The sequence below is a fragment of the Heterodontus francisci genome, chromosome 37 (genome assembly GCF_036365525.1).
Source record: "Heterodontus francisci isolate sHetFra1 chromosome 37, sHetFra1.hap1, whole genome shotgun sequence".
NCBI lineage: Eukaryota > Metazoa > Chordata > Chondrichthyes > Heterodontiformes > Heterodontidae > Heterodontus > Heterodontus francisci.
This window is the reverse complement of record NC_090407.1, coordinates 29,611,665-29,632,158: the sequence shown is the minus strand read 5'-3', so window position 1 is coordinate 29,632,158 and position 20,494 is coordinate 29,611,665. Positions and strand designations below refer to the sequence as shown.

General features: G+C 43.7%; 1 protein-coding gene across 1 annotated transcript in view; it reads left to right on the top strand.

Moving 5' to 3' along the window:
- Nucleotides 1-20,494, top strand: part of LOC137352221 (rho guanine nucleotide exchange factor 10-like protein) — a 186,081-nt gene that overhangs the window by 13,014 nt on the left and 152,573 nt on the right. Inside the window, exon 2 of the mRNA XM_068017450.1 lies at nt 3,733-3,819. Coding sequence (XP_067873551.1) covers nt 3,783-3,819 — 37 coding nt within the window. The 5' untranslated portion in view covers nt 3,733-3,782. The remainder of the gene's footprint in view (nt 1-3,732; nt 3,820-20,494) is intronic.

Sequence of the window (20,494 nt, the reverse complement as noted above, 5' to 3'; positions counted from 1 at the left end):
CCCGAGAGACCAATAATCTGTCTATCTCAACCTTAAACATATTCATTGATGGAGCATCCACAACCCTCTGGGGTAGAGAATTCCAATGATTCACAAGCCTTTGAGTGAAGAAATTTCTCCTCATCTCAGTGCTGAATGATCGCCCCCTTATCCTGAGACTGTACCCCCATGTTCTCAATTCCCAGCCAGGGGAAACAACATCTCAATGTCCAACCTGTCAAACCTCTTCAGAATCTTGTATGTTTCAATGAGATCACCTCTCATTCTTCTAAACGCCAGAGAGTATAGCCCAATTTACTCAGCCTCTCATCATAGGACAACCCTGTCATCCCAGGGACCAATCTAGTGAACCTTTGCTGTCTCCAAGGCAAGTATATCCTTCCTTAAATATGGAGACCAAAACTGCACACTGAATTCCAGATGAGGTCTCACCAAAACCCTGTACAATTGTAGGAAGACCTCTTTATTATTGTGCTCCAGTCCCCTTGCAATAAAGGCCAAACATGCAATTTGTCTTCCTAATTACTTGCTGTACCTGCATGCTAACTTGTTGTGTTCCTTGTACGAGTACACCCAAGTCCCTCTGAACATCAAAGTTTACAAGTTTCACACCTTTTAAAAAGAATTCTGCTTTTCTATTCTTAGTAACAAAGTGAATAACCTCACACTTCCCCACATTATACTCCATCTGCCACCTTGTTGCCCACTCACGTAGCCTGTCTATCTCTTTGCAGCCTCTTTGTGTCCTCTTCACATTCCCACCTAGCTTTGTATTGTCAACAAACTTAGATATATTACTCTCGGTCTCTTTGTCTAAGTCATTATTATAGACTGTTAATAGCTGTGGTCCCAGCACTGATCCCTTTGGCACTCCCCTGGTCATAGCCTGCCCACTTGAAAATGTCCCATTTATCCCCACTGTTTGCTTCCTGTTGGTTAACCAATCCTCTATCCGTGCTAATATATCACCCCCAACTCAATGAGTCCTTATCTTGGGATTAACCTTTGGTGTGGCACCTTATTGAATATCTTTTGGAAATCTAAGTATACTACATCTACTGGTTCCCTTTTATCTATCCTACTAGTTACATCCTCAAAAAACTCTAATAAATTTTTCAAACCAGATTTCCCTTTCGTAAAACCATGTTGACTTTGTCTGATCATACTATGATTTTCTACATGCATTGTTAAGACTTCCTTAATAATAAATTTCCAGCATTTCCTGATGACTGCTGTCAGGCTTACTGGCCTATGGTTCCCATTAAGTGAAATCAGTGGTGTGGCACCTTTCTTTCCCTACCACTTCTACCGGGTGTTCCCCCTGTGGCAGAGGATGAAGTGGAGGTAATCTGCTCCCGAGGCTCTGCCTGCGGCTGAGATGCCCATGGCTTTCGTCCTTGTCTTGGAAGTGCCCAGAGATGACAGCGGTTGAAGAACCTCAGCACGAATTGGGTAGGAGTCTCCTCCATTCCCTTCACCTCAGGATAGAGCAATCAGATGTCCTTCTTGTTCACTGTCTTCTGTCTTGCCATTGCCCACAGACTGATGTGTTGGCACCCTGGCAATTACCAGCGCTGCCTCCTCCATCAGGTAAGACTGTGGAGTTCGGCCACACCACCGCCCGTTCAAGCCATTTCCCGTGTGTTGTGGGCTCTCTTTTCCTGCAGGATGAGAATAGAATGATTCATGGGTAGGCTGCCTTCCCTCACCTCTTCCAGCATGACATACAAATGAACTGCTGCACCCCTCAGTGATGTCCCCTTCTGAATAGCACCCCATACATGAGGGTGGGTGCTGTCTCAGTGATGCTACTGGACATTTGATCTGACAATGTTATGGAGAACTGTTGACATTCTGTGAGTTCGGGCTCGTTTGCATACTGGTGTTTATAGTGTCGCTGGCCACTCACTTTTCCAGACCTTAGTCGGTCATTGACTGTCTTGCGACACTGCAGCCACGTCCTTGAGGTCACTGCTTGGCTGCTGACCACCGTCTCCAGATCCTGTCTCCAGGAGCATTCCTTTTCCCAGATGCTGGGAATAATATATGTTGCCTGTCGCCAACTGCCTCGGTTAATGCCCCAAGGAAGGCATCAAAGAAGCATGAGGCTGCACGTGGACAGCTGCCCATGATAGCACTGGCCCTCTGAGTGCCTTGCGGATCCATCTCTTCAGTGAACGGCAAGCTCAGCCATGGCTGCCGTTCGCCTTTACAAAGGGCCCTCGTTTTGCACGTTCGGCCTCCACGTTGGACCTGGCATTGCTAATGGGGCAGCACACTCAGCCCCTGGCCAGTTAGGTTTGCATTTAAAAATAGCGTTGCGTCAACAATGCTGATGTGGCACGGGATCCAGACCCAGAAATTATCCGGGAATCGGGTTCCCGACCTCGGAATGAAAATCCAGCGCTATGTTATAGAATTCAAAGTATCTGCCTGTGGAGTGGGACTAGATGCCGAAATGTAGAAAGCTATTCCAAACAGACTGCTTGTTAATTTGGGTGTTTATGTGATGATGTTGTACCCCATTAAAAAGGGGGCACTTTGCTAAGTTTAGTTCAAAAAGAAACATTGTTAGCTATGCCACTCAGTCACTGACTCGAAGGCCTGCGTTCAAATCCAAACCATGACTGATATTCCTGGTTGAAGAGGTGGATGCAGATCTTGCCAATCTTGTCTGGATTGTCAATGAGGGGAAAGTTGATCAATCTGGAATGGAAGAGGTGGGAAAGGTGATGTATGCAATTATTGGTCAGCTGAAGCAGATTTCCTGGTGGGTCTGAATGACCAGCACCGGGGACTGGAGAGAAGTCATCCACTTAAGTGATATTGGAAGGTAGTTGCCTTCTCTGTTACCCACAAATAGTCAGTACCTTCAGGAAAGGAGAGAAGAAAAGTGGGGGAAATATGCATTGTACTCCTTTTGATTAATGATCAACAAAATCTACTCAAGAACATTTGCAGTCCATGAAATTGACTGAGAGTACACATATAGATAACCTTTTGCCCCAGTGATTTAATGAAAAAACAATTTGAGACCCCCAGTGAAGTTCCATTGAAGCAATGTTAACTGAGTGTCCCCATTAGTTTAAAGGGTGTGGAATTGACCCATATAGACCAGGAAGGTCCCAGACCCACTCTTCTGACCTGTGTTGAGTTCACTGTTCTTGACTTTGGTGGTGATGAAGGTCCTACAATTGATTCCTGTGTTCTTGGGCTAGGGAGGAGAAAGAATATAAGCAAGGTTGCCACTGTTGACTGGTGTCTAACTGGTTTCAAGGGTGGCATAAATTACCAACCTGCTGCTCTTGTGCCCAGTGGTGATGCAATGTGCTGTGTGTTGGAATGTGTTTAATTATTGGAAAGTCTACATGTTTCATCAATGAGTAAGGCTTTGATGTGACTCACTTCATGGTAGAATTGACACTCACTGTCTAGAATGGTCACTTATGGCCAACTGGGACTGTGGAACCGTTCTCCAATTTAAGTCAGTACCTTCGTAGAGGAAGGGAGAATATCCCTTAATGTGTAAAGCTTGCCCTTTACTGCCACCTACTATATCTTTGAATGTGGCAGATTTCACTACTGTTACTATTGCACTGCTGGTTTGTGCAGTGGGCACTGTACTTCACGTGATGCTTCTCCAAGCCTCTCCACAAGTGACAGCTTGTATTTAAAAATCATATAAAATGATAATCCCATAGCTTTTATTAAAACGAATGTTTCCTGCGACAGGAAGGGCCGGGGATCTTCTTGCTGATGTGAAGAAGGCGGTGTTTTGTGGAATGGCTTCCTTCGATTCCTCTCCTTTCCAACCGGAAGGTAGGATATTGCTGACTTCTGTTCCCAGCAACTCTGAGATACTATTGAAAGTTATTGTTATTATACAGCATAGGTAGAGACATGAAAAGGGATAGGCTATAGACACGTTCCCTATTTATACTGCAACCCTGCTTCCTGGGTAACACAATATTATTATAAAGAAGTTTGCCCATATGCCTCTGGAGGCAGGAAACATCAACTTTGGAGGTGTTTTTGTTTCCGACCAGAGGCATAATGCCAGTGGTGGCAAAGATAAGTGACTGTCACTGCTTTATTTGATGTCAGAACCACCATTTTATTCTGTTTACAAACAGGCTGAGCTCTCTCATACAAATGCTTTTCTGAAATGGACCAGTTGAAATTTCCTCCTCAAAACTGGCAGTGTGTGTGTTCCGTTTTAAATGTGTAAAATGTAAAGGTAGAAATTCCAACTGATGGCATTGGAATGAACTGGTGGAGTGGGGGTTAAGGAGGTGGTTAACAGGGCATTTTTTTAAAGTCCTCGCTTCCCTGCTCATGTACTGCCTTGTGTAAAATCCCTTCTCCTGATTGACTAGCTATGCGAGAGTCTCATTATAGCCCAGAAATTAAATGCAAATAAAAGGCAAATTGACCAACGTGAAAGATCTGGAGTTTACAACGTCTGCCTATGTGCTCAGGATTCATGTTGCGTGTTGAAAGAAAAGGCCTTAATGGAAAATTTCTTAAAGCTAGACAGCTCCAAATTTTTCAGTGCAATTGGCTTGGAAATAATGGATATTGGATTCACTTCTGTTGCTCTCATTCATTTGATAAAAGAGGATGAAGAAGTCCAAAGACGGAATGCCAGGGTGCCAGGCTGCAGGGTAGGAGAACTGCTTTGCACCTGTCATTACCCAAATACCTATCTCTACAGGACCAAGAATAGATACCTGGTAGTACTGGAGGAGAACTGTCTTCATGGTTTGTGATTCAGCATTGTGCATTCTGTTGCAAGAAGATAACCTCAACCTCAGGAACCACATTACCAGTGACAGTAAAGATTACCTTCACCCTCAAACTTTATGGCTCCAGCTCTCTCTAGACCAACACAAAGAATATCTGTAGTAAAAGTCAAGTGTGTATATATAATCCATATATTGTTTATATATATGCCTGCTGCATTACTCAGCAGGACTTGCTCATTCATGACTTTACCCGTTGAACAGTGTTTTCCAGTTTCATTACATTTCTGGGTTCCCCAAGGTGCAGGCGGTCATTGATAAATTTAATAGAGTTCTTTGAGGAAATAATGGAGAGTATTGAAAATGGAAGTACAGTGGACTTTCAAAAGGCATTTAATAAAATGCTTATTGATGAAGTGAAAGGGCACGGTGTTACAGCCGGTGAAGTACTTTTGAAGTGTAGTCACTGTTGTTAGGTTTCCCAAGTTCTAATGTGTGAACATACGAACATACGAATTAGGAGCAGGAGTAGGCCACTCGAGCCTGCTCCGCCATTCAATAAGTTCATGGCTGAACTGATTACTCCACATTTCCACCTACTGCCGATAACCTTCCACCCCCTCGCATATCAAGAATCTATCTACCTCTGCCTTAAAAATATTCAAAGACTGTGCTTCCACTGCCTTTTGAAGAAGAGAATTCCAAAGACTCATGACACTCTGAGAGAAATAATTTCTCCTCATCTCTGTCTTAAATGGGTGACCCCTTATTTTTAAACAGTGACCCCCAGTTCGAGATTCTCCCACAAGGGTAAAAATCTTTTCCTCATCCACCCTGTCAAGACCCCTCAGGATCTCATACGTTTCAATCAAGTCGCTTTTTACTCTTCTAAATTCCAGCGGACACAAGCCTAGCCTGTCCAGTCTTTCCTTGTAAGACAGGCCACCCATTCCAGGTATTAGTCTAGTAAACCTTCTCTGTACTGCCTCCAACGCATTTACATCCTTCCTTAAATAAGGAGACCAGTATTGTACACAGTACTCCAGATGTGGTCTCACCAATGCCCTGTATAGCTGAAACATAACCTGCCTACTTTTGTATTCAATTCCGCTTGCGAAAAACAATAACATTCTATTAGCTTTCTTAATTACGTGCTGTACTTGCATACTAACCATTTGTGTGTGTGTGAGTAAATGAGCATTCATCCTGATGTGAGGGCCATTTAAGAAATGATATAACCGCAGTGACAATATTAAGAAGTGTCTTAGAGTCATAGTCATAGAGTTATACAGCACAGAAACAGGCCCTTTGGCCCATCATGACTGTGCCGGCCATCAAGCACCTAACTATTCTAATCCCATTTTCCAGCACTTGGCCTGTAGCTTTGTATGCTGTGACATAGAAACATAGAAAATAGGAGCAGGAGTACGCCATTCATTATGATCATGGCTGATCATCCAAACTCAGTAGCCTGTTCTGGCTTTCGCCCATGCCCTTTGATCCCTTTAGACCCAAGAGCTATATCTAACTCCTCCTTGAAAACATACAATGTTTTGGCCTCAACTGCTTTCTGTGCTAGTGAATTCCACAGGCTCACCACTCTCTGGGTGAAGAAATTTCTCCTCATCGCAGTCCTGAAAGGTTTACCCTGTATCATTAGACTATAGCCCCTGGTTCTGGACTCCCCCACCATCGGGAATATCCTTCCTGCATCTACCCTGTCAATCCTGTTAGAATTTTATAGGTTTCTATGAGATACTCCCTCACTCTTCTGAACTCCAGCGAATATAATCCTAACCGACTCAATCTCTCCTCATACGTCAGTCCCACCATCCCAGGAATCAGTATGGTAAACCTTCGCTGTACGCCCTCTATAGCAAGAACATCCTTCCTCAGATAAGGAGACCAAAATTGGACACAATATTCCAGGTGTGGCCTCACCAAGGCCCAGTACAATTGCAGCAAGACATCGCTGCTCCTGTACTCGAATCCTCTCGCTATGAAGGCCAACATACCATTTGCCTTTTTCACCGCCTGTTGCACCTGCATGCTTACCTTCAGCGACTGGTGTACGAGAACACCCAGGTCTCGCTGCATATTTCCCCCTCTCAGTTTATAGCCGTTCAGATAATCTGCCTTGCTTTTTTCACTACCAAAGTGGTAACCTCACATTTATCCACATTATACTGCATCTGCCATGCATTAGCCCACTCACTCAATGTCCAAATCATCCTGAAGCCCCTTTGCATCCTCTTCACAACTCGCCCTCCCACCCAGTTTTGTGTCGTCTACAAATTTGGAGATATTACATTTAGTTTTTTTTTTATTCATTCATGGGATGTGGGCAGCGCTGGCCAGGCCAGCATTTATTGCCCATCTCTAATTGCCCTTGAGAAGGTGGTGGTGAGCTGCCTTCTTGAACCGCTGCACTCCATTTGGGGTAGGTACACCCACAGTGCTGTTAGGAAGGGAATTCCATAATTTTGACCCAGCGCCAGTGAAGGAACGGCGACATAGTTCCAAGTCATGATGGTGTGTGACTTGGAGGGGAACTTGCAGGTGGTGGTGTTCCCATGTATTTGCTGCCCTTGTCCTTCTAGTTGGTAGAGGTCGTGGGTTTGGAAGGTGCTGTCTAAGGAGCCTTGGTGCATTGCTGCAGTGCATCTTGTAGATGGTACACACTGCTGCCACTGTGCGTCGGTGGTGGAGGGAGTGAATGTTTGCAGATGGGGTGCCAATCAAGCGGGCTGCTTTGTCCTGGATGGTGTTGAGCTTCTTGAGTGTTGTTGGAGCTGCACCCATCCAGGCAAGTGGAGAGTATTCCATCACACTCCTGATTTGTGCCTTGTAGATGGTGGACAGGCTTTGGGGAGTCAGGAGGTGAGTTACTCGCCTCAGGATTCCTAGCCTCTGACCTGTTCTTGTAGCCACGGTATTTATATGGCTACTCCAGTTCAGTTTCTGGTCAATGGTAACCCCTAGGATGTTGATAGTGGGGGATTCAGCGATGGTAAAGCTGTTGAATGTCAAGGGGAGATGGTTAGATTCTCTTTTGTTGGAGATGGTCAGTGCCTGGCACTTGTGTGGCGCGAATGTTACTTGCCACTTATCAGTCCAAGCCTGGATATTGTCCAGGTCTTGCTGCATTTCTACACGGACTGCTTCAGTATCTGAAGAGTCACGAATGGTGCTGAACATTGTGCAATCATCAGCGAACATCCCCACTTCTGACCTTATGATTGAAGGAAGGTCATTGATGAAGCAGCTGAAGATGGTTGGGTCTAGGACACTACCCTGAGGAACACCTGCAGTGATGTCCTGGAGCTCAGATGATTGACCTCCAACAACCACAACCATCTTCCTTTGCGCTAGGTATGACTCCAGCCAGCGGAGGGTTTTCCCCCTGATTCCCATTGATCTCAGTTTTACTCGGGCTCCTTGATGCCATACTCGGTCAAATGCTGCATTGAAGTCAAGGGCAGTCACTCTCACCTCACCTCTTGAGTTCAGCTCTTTTGTCCATGTTTGAACCAAGGCTGTAATGAGGTCAGGAGCTGAGTGGCCCTGACGGAACCCAAACTGAGCGTCACTGAGCAGGTTATTGCTAAGCAAGTGCTGCTTGATGGCACTGTTGATGACACCTTCCATCATTTTACTGATGATAGAGTAGGCTGATTGGCGGTAATTGGCCGGGTTGGATTTGTCCTGCTTTTTGTGTACAGGACATACCTGGCCAATTTTCCACATTGCAGGGTAGATGCCAGTGTTGTAGCTGTACTGGAACAGCTTGGCTAGGGGCGTGGCAAGTTTCGGAGCACAGGTCTTCAGTACTATTGCCAGAATATTGTCAGGGCCCATAGCTTTTGCAGTGTCCAATGCCTTCAGTCATTTCTTCATATCACACGGAGTGAATCGAATTGGCTGAAGTCTGGCATCTGTGATGCTGGGGACTTCAGGAGGAGGCCGAGATGGATCATCAACTCGGCACTTCTGGCTGAAGACTGTTGCAAATGCTTCAGCCTTATCTTTCATGATGTGCTGGGCTCCCCCCATCATTGACGTTGGGGATATTTGTAGAGCCAGCTCCTCCAGTTAGTTGTTTAATTGTCCACCACCATTCACAGCTGGATGTGGCAGGACTGCAGAGCTTAGATCTGATCCGTTGGTTATGGGATTGCTTAGCTCTGTCTATCGCATGCTGCTTATGCAGTTTGGCACGCAGATAGTCCTGTGTTGTCGCTTCACCAGGATGATACCTCATTTTGAGGTATGCCTGGTGCTGCTCCTGGCATGCCCTCCTGCACTCTTCATTGAACTAGGGTTGGTTTCCTGGCTTGATGGTAATGGTAGCGTGCGGGGATATGCCAGGCCATGAGGTTACAGATAGTGGTTGAGTACAATTCTGCTGTTGCTGATGGCCCACAGCGCCTCATGGATGCCCAATTTTGCATTGCGAGATCTGTTCGAAATCTATCCCATTTAGCACGGTGATAGTGCCACACAACACGAAGGAGGGTATCCTCAATGTGAAGGCGGGACTTCGTCTCCACAAGGACTGTGCGGTGGTCACTCCTACCAATACAGTCATGGACAGAAGCATCTGCAGCAGGCAGATTGGTGAGGACGAGTTCAAGTATGTTTTTCCCTCGTGTTGGTTCCCCCACCACCTGCCGCAGACCCAGTCTAGCAGCTATGTCCTTTAGGATTCGGCCAGCTCGGTCAGTAGTGGTGCTACCGAGCCACTCTTGGTGATGGACATTGAAGTCCCCCATCCAGAGTACATTTTGTGCCCTTGCCACCCAAGTGATGTTCAACATGGTGGAGTACTGAGTCATCAGCTGAGGGAGGGCGGTAGGTGGTAATCAGTAGGAGGTTACCATGCTCATGTTTGACCTGATGTCATGAGTGTTCATGGGGTCCAGAGTCGATGTTGAGGACTCCCAGGGTAACTCCCTCCCTACTGTATACCACTGTGCCACCGGTGGGACAGGACATACCCAGGGATAGTGATTGCAGTTCCCTCATTTAAATCATTAATGTATATTGTGAATAGCTGGGATCCTAGCACCGACCCCTGCGGTACCCCATTAGTCACTACCTGCCATTCGGAAAAAGACCCATTTATCCCTACTCTTTGTTTCCTGTCTGCCAACCAATTTTCTATCCATCGCAATACACTACCCCCCATCCCATGCGCTGTAATTTTACATGCTAATCTCTTATGTGGGACTTTGTGGAAAGCCTTCTGAAAGTCCAAATAAACTACATCCACTGGCTCCCCCTCATCAACTCTACTAGTTACATCCTCGAAGAATTCTAGTAGATTTGTCAAGCATGATTTCCCTTTCATAAATCCATGCTGAATCTACCCGATTTTACCACTGTTCTCTAAGTACTCTGCTATAAAATCTTTGATAATGGACTCTAGAATTTTGCCCACTACCGACGTTTCAAGTGCTCATCTAGATATTTCCTAAATGTGAGGGTTCCTGCCTCTACCACTTCTTCAGGCAGTGCGTGCCAGATTCCAACTACCCTCTGAATGAAAAATATTTTCCTCAAAGCCCCTCTAAACCTCCTGCCCCTTACCTTAAATCTATGCCCCCTGGTTATTGACCTCTCCGCTAAGGGAAAAAGTCTCTTCCTATCTAACCTCTTAATGCCCCTCATAATTTTGTATACCTCAATCATGTTCCCCCCTCAGCCTTCTCTGCTCTAAAGAAAACAACCCTAGCCTTTTCAGTCTCTCTTCATTGCTGAAATGCTCCAGCCCAGGCAACATCCTGGTGAATCTCCTCTGCACCCTCTCCAGTGCAATCACATCCTTCCTATAGTGTGGTGCCCAGAACTGTACACAGTACTCCAGCTGTGGCCTAACTAGCGTTTTATACAGCTCCATCATAACCTCCCTGATCTTATATTATATGCCTTGGCTAATAAAGGCAAATATCCCATATGCCTTCCTAACCACCTTATCTACCTGTGCTGCTGCCTTCAGTGATCTATGGACAAGTTCATCAAGGTCCCTCTGACCTTCTGTACTTCCTAGGGTCCTACCATCCATTGTATATTCCCTTATCTTGTTAGTCCTCCCAAAGTGCATCACCTCACATTTCTCAGGATTAAATTCCATTTGCCACTGCTCCGCCCATCTTACCAGCCCATTTATATCATCCTGTAATCTAAGGCTTTCCTCCTCACTATTTACGACACCACCAATTTTCGTGTCATCTGCGAACTTACTTATTATACCTCCTGTATTCACGTCCAAATCAATCCCTGTGGTACACCACTGGTCACAGGCTTCCACTCGCAAAAACAACCCTCGACCATTACTCTCTGTTTCCTGCCACTAAGCCAATTTTGGATCCAATTTGCCAAATTACCCTGGATCCCATGGGCTCTTCCTTTCTTAACCAATCTCCCATGCGGGACCTTATCAAAAGCCTTACTGAAGTCCATGTCGACTGCATCAACTGCTTTACCCTCATCTAAACATCTAGTCACCTCCTTGAAAAATTAAATCAAGTTAGTTGGACACGATCTCCCCCTGACAAAGCCATGCTGACTATACCTGATTCATCCCTGCTTCTCCAAGTGGAGATTAATCCTGTTCTTCAGAATTTTTTCCAATAGTTTCCCAATCACTGATGTTATCTTGCTATTACATGCCATGCATGATGAGCGTGTTGTTACAAATTTTGAGTTACACCAGATATTCTCTTGAATTCAGTATTACCCGTCTCTGTCCTAAGTGGGCCCATGTTTCTTATGGTTAGGAGTTATCGGTACTGCTCAAATATCTACTCATATTATGGCATGACCTGGAGGACTAGGACAATGGAAACCCCTTATTATGCAAACTGAATACTGTATTCTTGCATGTTCCCACATTTGCTTCTCTGATTTCCTGAGGGGTGCACTGAAGGACAGATTAGTGAGACAAGGCCAAATATAGATCATCAAGCTTTTTTTTGTATAAAAGTTCATGAACATAGTGATTACAGTGAATTACAACAATTTCATAACACTTTTCCTGATATAAAATATAACAAAACATGCCAGTTAGCTGGCTAAATATAATATTTCTGGCCAGCAATTTTCCTGAGCCTAATTATCACTGAGCTTAAAGAGAGTACACTTACCCCATATCTGACTTTTGCATTAGATCTTCCAAACTCGTTCTTGGTTCATCCTTGGCTGGTAGGAAGTCAACAGTTTGACCCCCAACCCTTCCCTAGCACACTCTGTTCATAGATTGGCCAGCTGGCCTGCCAATAAAACCAGCCACCATCTTCCTAGGTGAGAGTTCCCTGACAGCTACCCCCTGCTGGATCATAGCAGCAATGTAGCTGTCGGAACGTAATGGGTGCTGATATTTACTAGTATGCCTAAATGCCTCAAATGAAAGTGGTATCTGGGAAGCATAACTTCACAAGTTGGTTCATGTAGATTTAATTGGCATCCCCAACACATAGCTTCTCTGAGAATTTAAATAACATTTTCATACAAACGACACCAAAATCCTTTCATGGATAAATGTCAAAAACCTGGTAACATGATAGATTCAGCAGCAGTACAGATATAATAGATTGAGAAAAAATGTTGTGTAGTATGCATACTTGGCCCATCTACATGAAGCTTGCTTGGGTAGCTTTATCTTTGTAGCTCTCTACATATTGGGAACATTCTTCATTTGGATTCTCATGGAAAATGAAGAGGGCCTCCTGCAATGTTTCTGCACAGCTCTCAGCTGCAGAGAGCATCATTGGAATACCAAACAGGACAACTGTTCTTGCACCCAAGACCTTTACTGCCATTCTATGGCTACAGACCTCTATTTATGTTGTCACTGTTGCAAAGATTTATCAAAGACAAGTGGTGATTTTACCCATGACTGAAATACAGCATCTTTCTCACTTCTGGTGCTAAGTTCCTCGAAGAGGCTGCTGCAGACCTTTAAATGTCTGCAGCAATGCTCCCAGATTCTGTCCATGCATGTGTAAGCTTGCCAATCCCACTGACAATGTGGAAAGAATGTGCTCTGGAAACTGGAAGAGATTTGCATGAACCATTGGGCAGAGGTCCCACTGCATTCCGTTCCTGCCCAACTATGGTTGTCTGTGGAACTTTTACCCATTGTGTCATACATGTAATCCAAGGTTTGTAGCTTCACCCTGCAGAAAAGCAGAAAGAACTTGCATTTATATAGTGTCTTTGACCACCTCAGGATGTCCCAAAGCACTTCATAACCAATGAAGTAATTTTTGAAGTGTAGCCACTGTTGTAATGTAGGAAATGTGGCAGACAATTTGCAGAGAGCAAGGTTCCATAAACATCAAAGTTAAAATGATCAGATGGTTGAGAGTGCAGATGGGGCTTCAGTTTAATGACGCATCCAAGAGATGGCACCTCTGACCGTGCAGCACTCCAGCAAGTACTGTGCTGGAGTGCCTGGCTAGATTTTGTGCTCAAGCCTCTAGAGTGGGATTTGAACACAAGCATCTTTTGACTCAGAGGCAAGAATACTACCACTGAGTCAAGGCTGACACCTTATTAATCTTCTGAAGAGGAAAGAGTTCATCCAGTTGCAGCCTCAGTAGTCAAAAGATTGGCATTGCATTTGTCTGGTTGGCTTCAGAATCATCGGTGTAGATAACAGACTGACTGATGTTTGGAGAGGACAGAGCAAAGCTGGATTTCACATCAGCCATAGACATTCCAACTACTCTTAATGTGTTTTGCAGCTCTTGTTCCGACATCTTTCCTGACCCATCAGGAATCCAAGCATATCCCTGCAAGGAGACATCATCAAATCTTTGGTAACTGCTGCCTGCTAGCGGGCACTCAGAAACAAATGTCCAGGTGCAACATTTCTACAGTAACAGAAAAAGACTTGCATTTATATGGCGCTTTATCACATGCCTCAGAAATGTTTCAAAAACTTATACAGCCAATGAGTTTATTTGAAATGCTATGACTGTTATTATGTAGGCACATTCATAGTACCTGAAACAAAAGATTAATACAAAAAGTATGAGTGGATTAAAGATAGTGGTTTTGAAATCATGTCGATTTACCAATCTCCCACCATAATTCCGTTCAGACTGCTGGTATTCCCATGACTTTCAAAGCCAGTTCCTGTTGGTATGTGTGGTATGAATAATAAGTTTATTTTTGGCTTCACCACCCACCCCCCCCCCCCCCCCCCCCCTCTTCTGAAGGTGCCTAATCATGCACAGCTTTGAGTCTACAGGCACTAGTCACTCTCCACTATCTGTTGCATCTACTCATGAATGTAGACCCTGAGTTTCAACAAGCTACTGGACATTTGAGGCCATCATAACCAAGCCTGATTCTGTTCTCCAGTAGGGTATCACTGGGTGAAAGCAGGAGTAGGAACTGTGGCCAATTCTTTCTTTACCCCTGCAGTTTTGAAGCCTACTGTAGCCCTCCAACTGCTACACTGACCAAATTCAGGTAACTCAGTCCAGGCTGAGAGTCTTCTCATCTATATGGCTTACTAGTCCAGATTTCAACAAATGAGTTAAAAGTACCTTTTCACTGAGGAGGAACTCAAAATACATAACCATTGGCTGCAATTATGGCACAGATTTTGTTCATGTTTGTGCATGTTTTAAGTTTTAAATTTTTTGCCCACAGAGTTGCTGTAAGTGCCAGCTGCTAATGGCGTGGCTAGGGCAACAGGGCATTTGGGACCTTGGTGAACAATTGGACAAACAGTGCATCATCTTAACCAATGATATTAAAGGATTTAGAAATAATCATAGGAAGTACTGAGGTGGTGGGTGAATTCAATGTCAAAGAGAAATAAAGAGTGGATAAGAAAGATTGGATTAAGAGAGAGAAAAAACAGAAAATAAAAGTTTTTAAAAAGTTGACCTTTTTAAAAAAAAAACAACTCCAACAGCAAATCACAACCTGAATGAGACTTCACACTACTTTAATTGTTTACTTTCTGGGCAAGAGAGGTTGATGGGTACTCATAAGCAATTATCACATCATTAAAAGGGTACTGATGCTGTCTAATTACTAGATCTAACTTTCTGTGTCATGTTCAGAGTGCACTGAATGTACAAATGCAGCAACCATGAAAACCATGGGGTGGTTAAGCTTCCATTTTCGTGAAGCTAATGGCAGAGTGGTACAAATCGTCCAGTAACTTATGGCAATTTGCAATTCACAGAGTATTTGTTCCTTGCCACAAGTCACTGGCTGATTTGCATATTAATAACACTGTGTGTCATTCAAATTACATTATTTTTCCAGCAAAATCTTGGCCATTGTCTCTGTCCTCCCATCTCCACAGACAAACATACATATGCACAATTCCAACAAGCAGCAGCCCAATGGAAGACCGTTAGAGTCATACAGCACAGAAACAGGCTCTTCGGCCCATCGTGTCTGTGGCAGCCATCAAGCACCACCTATTCTAATCCCATTTTCCAGCACTTGGCCTGTAGCCTTGTATGCCATGGTGTTTCAAGTGCTCATCTAAATACATACTAAATCTGCACCTTCTCCTTTGTTATCTCTTGCCCCACCCCCGCCTCACTTGCTTATAATCTGTGGCTTTTCTAATATTTGTCAGTTCCGAAGAAGGGTCACTGACCCGAAACGTTAACTCTGCTTCTCTTTCCACAGATGCTGCCAGACCTGCTGAGTGATTCCAGCATTTCTTGTTTTTGTTTCTTAAATCTATGCCCCCTGGTTATTGACACCTCCACTAAGGGAAAACGTTTCTTGCTATCTAACCTATCAATGCCCCTCATAATTTTGTATACCTCAATCATGTCCCCCCTCAGTCTTCTCTGCTCTAAGGAAAACAACCCTAGTCTTTTCAGTCTCTCTTCATTGCTGAAACGCTCCAGCCCAGGCAACATCCTGGTGAATCTCCTCTGCACCCTCTCCAGTGCAATCACATCCTTCCTATAGTGTGGCGACCAGAACTGTACACAGTACTCCAGCTGCGGCCTAACTAGCGTTTTATACAGCCCCATCATAACCTCCCTGCTGTTATATTATATGCCTTGGCTAATAAAGGCAAGTATCCCATATGCCTTCTTAACCACCTTATCTACCTGTGCTGCTGCCTTCACTGATCTATGGACAAGTACATCAAGGTCCCTCTGACCTTCTGTACTTCCTAGGGTCCTACCATCCATTGTATATTCCCTTGCCTTGTTAGTCCTCCCAAAATGCATCACCTCACACTTCTCAGGATTTAATTCCATTTGCCACTGCTCTGCCCATCTTACCAGCCCATCTATATTGTCCTGTAATCTAAGGCTTTCCTCCTCACTATTTACGACACCACCAATTTTCATGTCATCTGCGAACTGACTGATCATACCTCCTATATTCACATCTAAATCATTAATGTACACTACAAACAGCAAGGGTCCCAGCACCGATTCCTGTGGTGCACCACTGGTCACAGGTTTCCACTCGCAGAAACAACCCTCTACCGTTGCCCTCTGCCTCCTGCCACTAAGCCAATTTTGGATTAAATTTGCCAAATTGCCTTGGATGCCATTGGCTGTTACTTTCTTAATCAATCTCCCATGTGGAACCTTATCAAAAGCCTTACTGAAGTCCATGTAAACTACATCAACTGCTTTACCCTCGTCTACACATCTAGTCACCGCCTCGAAAAATTGAATCAAGTTAGTTAGACACAATCTCCCCCTGACAAAGCCATGCTGACTATCCCTGATTAATCCCTGCCTCTCTAAATAGAGATTAATCCTGTCCCTCAGAATTTTTTCCAATAGTTTCCCAAAATGGTTGTATTCGTGAATGGATTACTCAGTGTGAAAGTGAGCCATACAGTCCAGGAAGTTTCTACATTCAATCTCTGGTCTGTAGTTAGATGATCTTAGCTGGGACAGTGATAGGTACACTATAATTGCCCTCATCATCCATGGGCTAAGCCGCAGAAAGAAATACTCTACTGTTCCTTAACAATATTCCTGCTAGATGCACAGGTTATGTGAGAATGTGTTCCATTTTGCCTTGGATTTCACATTAAGGTTAGTTACTTAAGATGAGGTACTGGAGAATAGCCAGGCATAAGCTTCAGGAGAAGAAGTAGAACATTGGAAATGAATGGGGGTGGGAGATGAACACTACATTGGGGGATGTAAACACCACATCTGGCCCTGCAGGGAAGATCCTTATTAAACAATAGACCAACACATTTCTCTGCATGAAATCATGGGAACTTAGATTGGCCTTGTATGCAACATAGTTTCATGCAAAAAAAAAAGGCATTACTTGTATTCCAGAGAACACTGGGATTCTTTATTTATCTAGAATCTTGACACAGGGCAGCCCAATTCAGCTGAAAACAGTTGGTGTACAGTTAGGTCCCACTGTCGTCTGATGTAGCACACAATCCTATTGGTCAAGACAGCTGCAGTAGCACACCAGCAAAAGTCTATAAAAATTGCCCGATATTTTTCAAAATTCATCAGGAAACTGCTTTGATAATCTAATAACAAAAGTGTACATTTTGAAATGGGGAACAATTAAAATTTATGACTCATTTTTCACCAAGTTTTCCCTTCCTTGAAGACGCTGACTCCTGCTAATGTAGAGTTCTCCACGTTTTCTTTGTGTGTGGGCCCAGGCAGTGAATATTGCCAGGCTGTTCCACCACAGGCAGCATTACAGCTGATCCTGTCCTCACCCCAGTGTTCACACACGCACATTCCAGCAGTGGTTATTGGTGAGTGATCAAGAGGGAGAAAACTGGCAGAATTTTACTCTTGCTATCCATGTGGTGCTGAGGCCAATTGTAGTGACTCTATTGCTGCCCAGCTAACGCAGCACAGAATGGGGTAGCAATGATTGGTATGGCTCAGCAGCGTTCCGTACAATATATTTTCCAAGGATGCTTGATCAGGTCCTGGAAAATGTTTTTAGTTTTTTTTCCTACTCGATGTGGAAGGGATTTTGGTTTAATTCAAATGATGTTGCTATGATTCTAGATTCAATTCACAGTGTGTTTAATTTTCAGAGAGGCAAGCTTCCGGATTGTTGTTCAGGACAAACTAGCTGGAGTACTAGATAAGTGCTTCAGATTTGTGTATTACCTTATACAGTATCGGATTGAGATGATGGGGGAAATCATCCAAGTTATTGGTTAGATGTTGCCACCTTTTATGTTAGAATGGTTTTCAGTTAGAGCTGCCCAGCATGGGTTTCAGCTGAACAAACAATATCATTTCCAAGGCTCCCACACAAACTGGGGGATGGTGGGAGGAGTTGGGTGTTCTAATTAAGTGCGGTGGAATGTGTAATTGCTGCCATAGTAGAATTCATAAATAGGTATTCTTTTGAAGATGAATTAGGTTCTGGGTTAGAAAAGATGAACATTGGTGGTGGTCAGTTGGCTAGAAAAGTAGAGTGTGATGGAGGAAAGATGACAACAGTGCAGGTTCAATCCCCATACTGGCCATGGTAGTTCAAGGAGACCTGTCTCCTCACCATGCCCTATGCTTGAGGAGTGGTGTCCCTCAAGCTATATGTTACCAACTGCCTCTGTAATGGGGAAGGATGCCTATGGTTCTTTGGGACTATGGCGAGAACAATATGAGGGAAAGACACCAGCACATACTTGATAGGCCAAAGGACTTATTTCAGTACTATGACTTTTTATACGGGATTGTTTCCATTGGGTCATGAATAGTTAACAAGGGACATAGATTTAAGATTGTTTTTTGAAGAGTAAAGGAGGAAGTATGAAGAAATAGAAAGAGAAACAGAAAATGCTGGAAATACTCAGCAGGTCTGGCAGCAACTGTGAGGAGAGAAACAGAGTCAGCATTGTGACCTCCTCTGGACACACCTTTTTGTTTGTTTCTTTACTTGTCCAATTACCACTCCCTTTGGCCTTGCTCCATGAAACCATTTGTAATTTAATCTCTCCTGCCCTCCACCCTATCACAGGTTTTTTGTTCTTTTTCCCACCCTCCCTTCTTCCACCTGCTCAAAACATATGACATTTCTAGCTTTTCCCAGTTCTGAATGAAAGGTCACAGAGCTGAAATGTTAACTCTCGTTTCTCCACAGATGCTGCCTGACCTGTTCATTATTCCTAGTATTTTCTGTTTTTATTTCTGATTTCCAGCAGCCGCAGTATTTTTTGCTTTTGTACAAAGAAATAGATTTAGAGTTAACACTAGAAAAATGAAGCAGGAAGTTAGATTTTTTCCCCATGTACAGGGTTATTAGAATGTGGAATGTGTTATCGCAAGTGGGTATTGAAGTACAGTATAACATCATGTGAAGGGAATTGGATAAGTACTTCAAAGTAACAGCTTTTACAAACCAGAAGAAAAGGGCGGGGAAATAGGATTAGAACAGCTAGCTCCAGTTGAAGAACTAGCACTGGTATGGGCACAATATATCAAATGGCCTCCTTTTATATGCTGTAATTTCTATGATTCAGTGTCTCATTGAGCCACGCGGGAGTGTAGTGAATCAATGTTATTCAGTGATGTGATGGACAGGTTTGTGTTGCTGGATTAATATTTATGGAATACTTCCATGTACCACATTCCCACATGTTGAAAAACTATATATTTTTGAAAGGCTCATAGAGGATGATATATCAGTGCAGTCTATTGAAGCCGCATTGTAGACTGAATCAACGTGTCCATGGCTGGGGTCCCCTCCACCCTATGTTGCATTGTTTGTCTCCTGTGTGCTAATATGGGGGGAGGGGAAGAAGAGGGATGATGGTTACTGAATAATGATGAGACGCTTTCTAATAGGGTGGGAAAGAAAATCGAGCGATTTTCATCCTAATGTGTTTTAACAAAACTTCCTGTATTCTACGTCCGAACATCATTTTGGTGGAGATCTGGACACTTGTACTCGGAACCAGACAGTGTGAGGTGCCTAAAATAAATTTCGAGGCAAATTTTAATTGAAAATGACCAGAAAGATGTCCTAATGTGTAATACCTCATGACTTATTTGAACACTTGTTACCAGAAAGTACATTAATTTTTATGCTGCATGTATTATATGCAAGATTTGGAATTAGTGATGCAAGTTTAAAGGGTTTATTTTGTGAGTATAAAGTAATGATCCACGACAACCTTTCTTTCTCCCTCCCCAACCCACCCCCCAGCCCAATTTTCTTCACTCATCTGGTGACATTGTCTCATACTTGTATATGATACTGTGGGCACCATACAGGTCTCCTGTACCTTGCTCAAGTGCCCATGTTATTGTTTGCTTGAGCTCAGATGGTGAGGATTGGCAGCTGAGCACAATACACACTTTTTTCCAGGATAGCAATCAGGACCAGGAACCTGATTTGGCTGAGGGTGCCGAGGACAAATAAAGACACTAACTGTCACCACACTTTAACTGAGCAGAGAACAGGAAGTAACTAACAATATTTACATGAGTGAACACTCTCGACTCATTAATAATCTAATGTCTCACTATTCTGAAGGATTGTTCTTAATTATTTTTTGAAATGGGTCAGAGATCTTTATCAAGCAAGATCTGTTATCACATTTCCATTTATAGTGCAGTTGATTATGATTCTAATGCATGGCATTAACATAAACGTCTGTTGAGGACCCTCAACATACAATCAAGAAGCAAAACCCAGTGGTTTAGTTGGTAAGTACTGAATGTAGTATTAAACCATAAGGATCAAGAAGGCCCCAGACTTGATTTCCCCAGTCTCTGTTGAGTTAACTGGTTGCA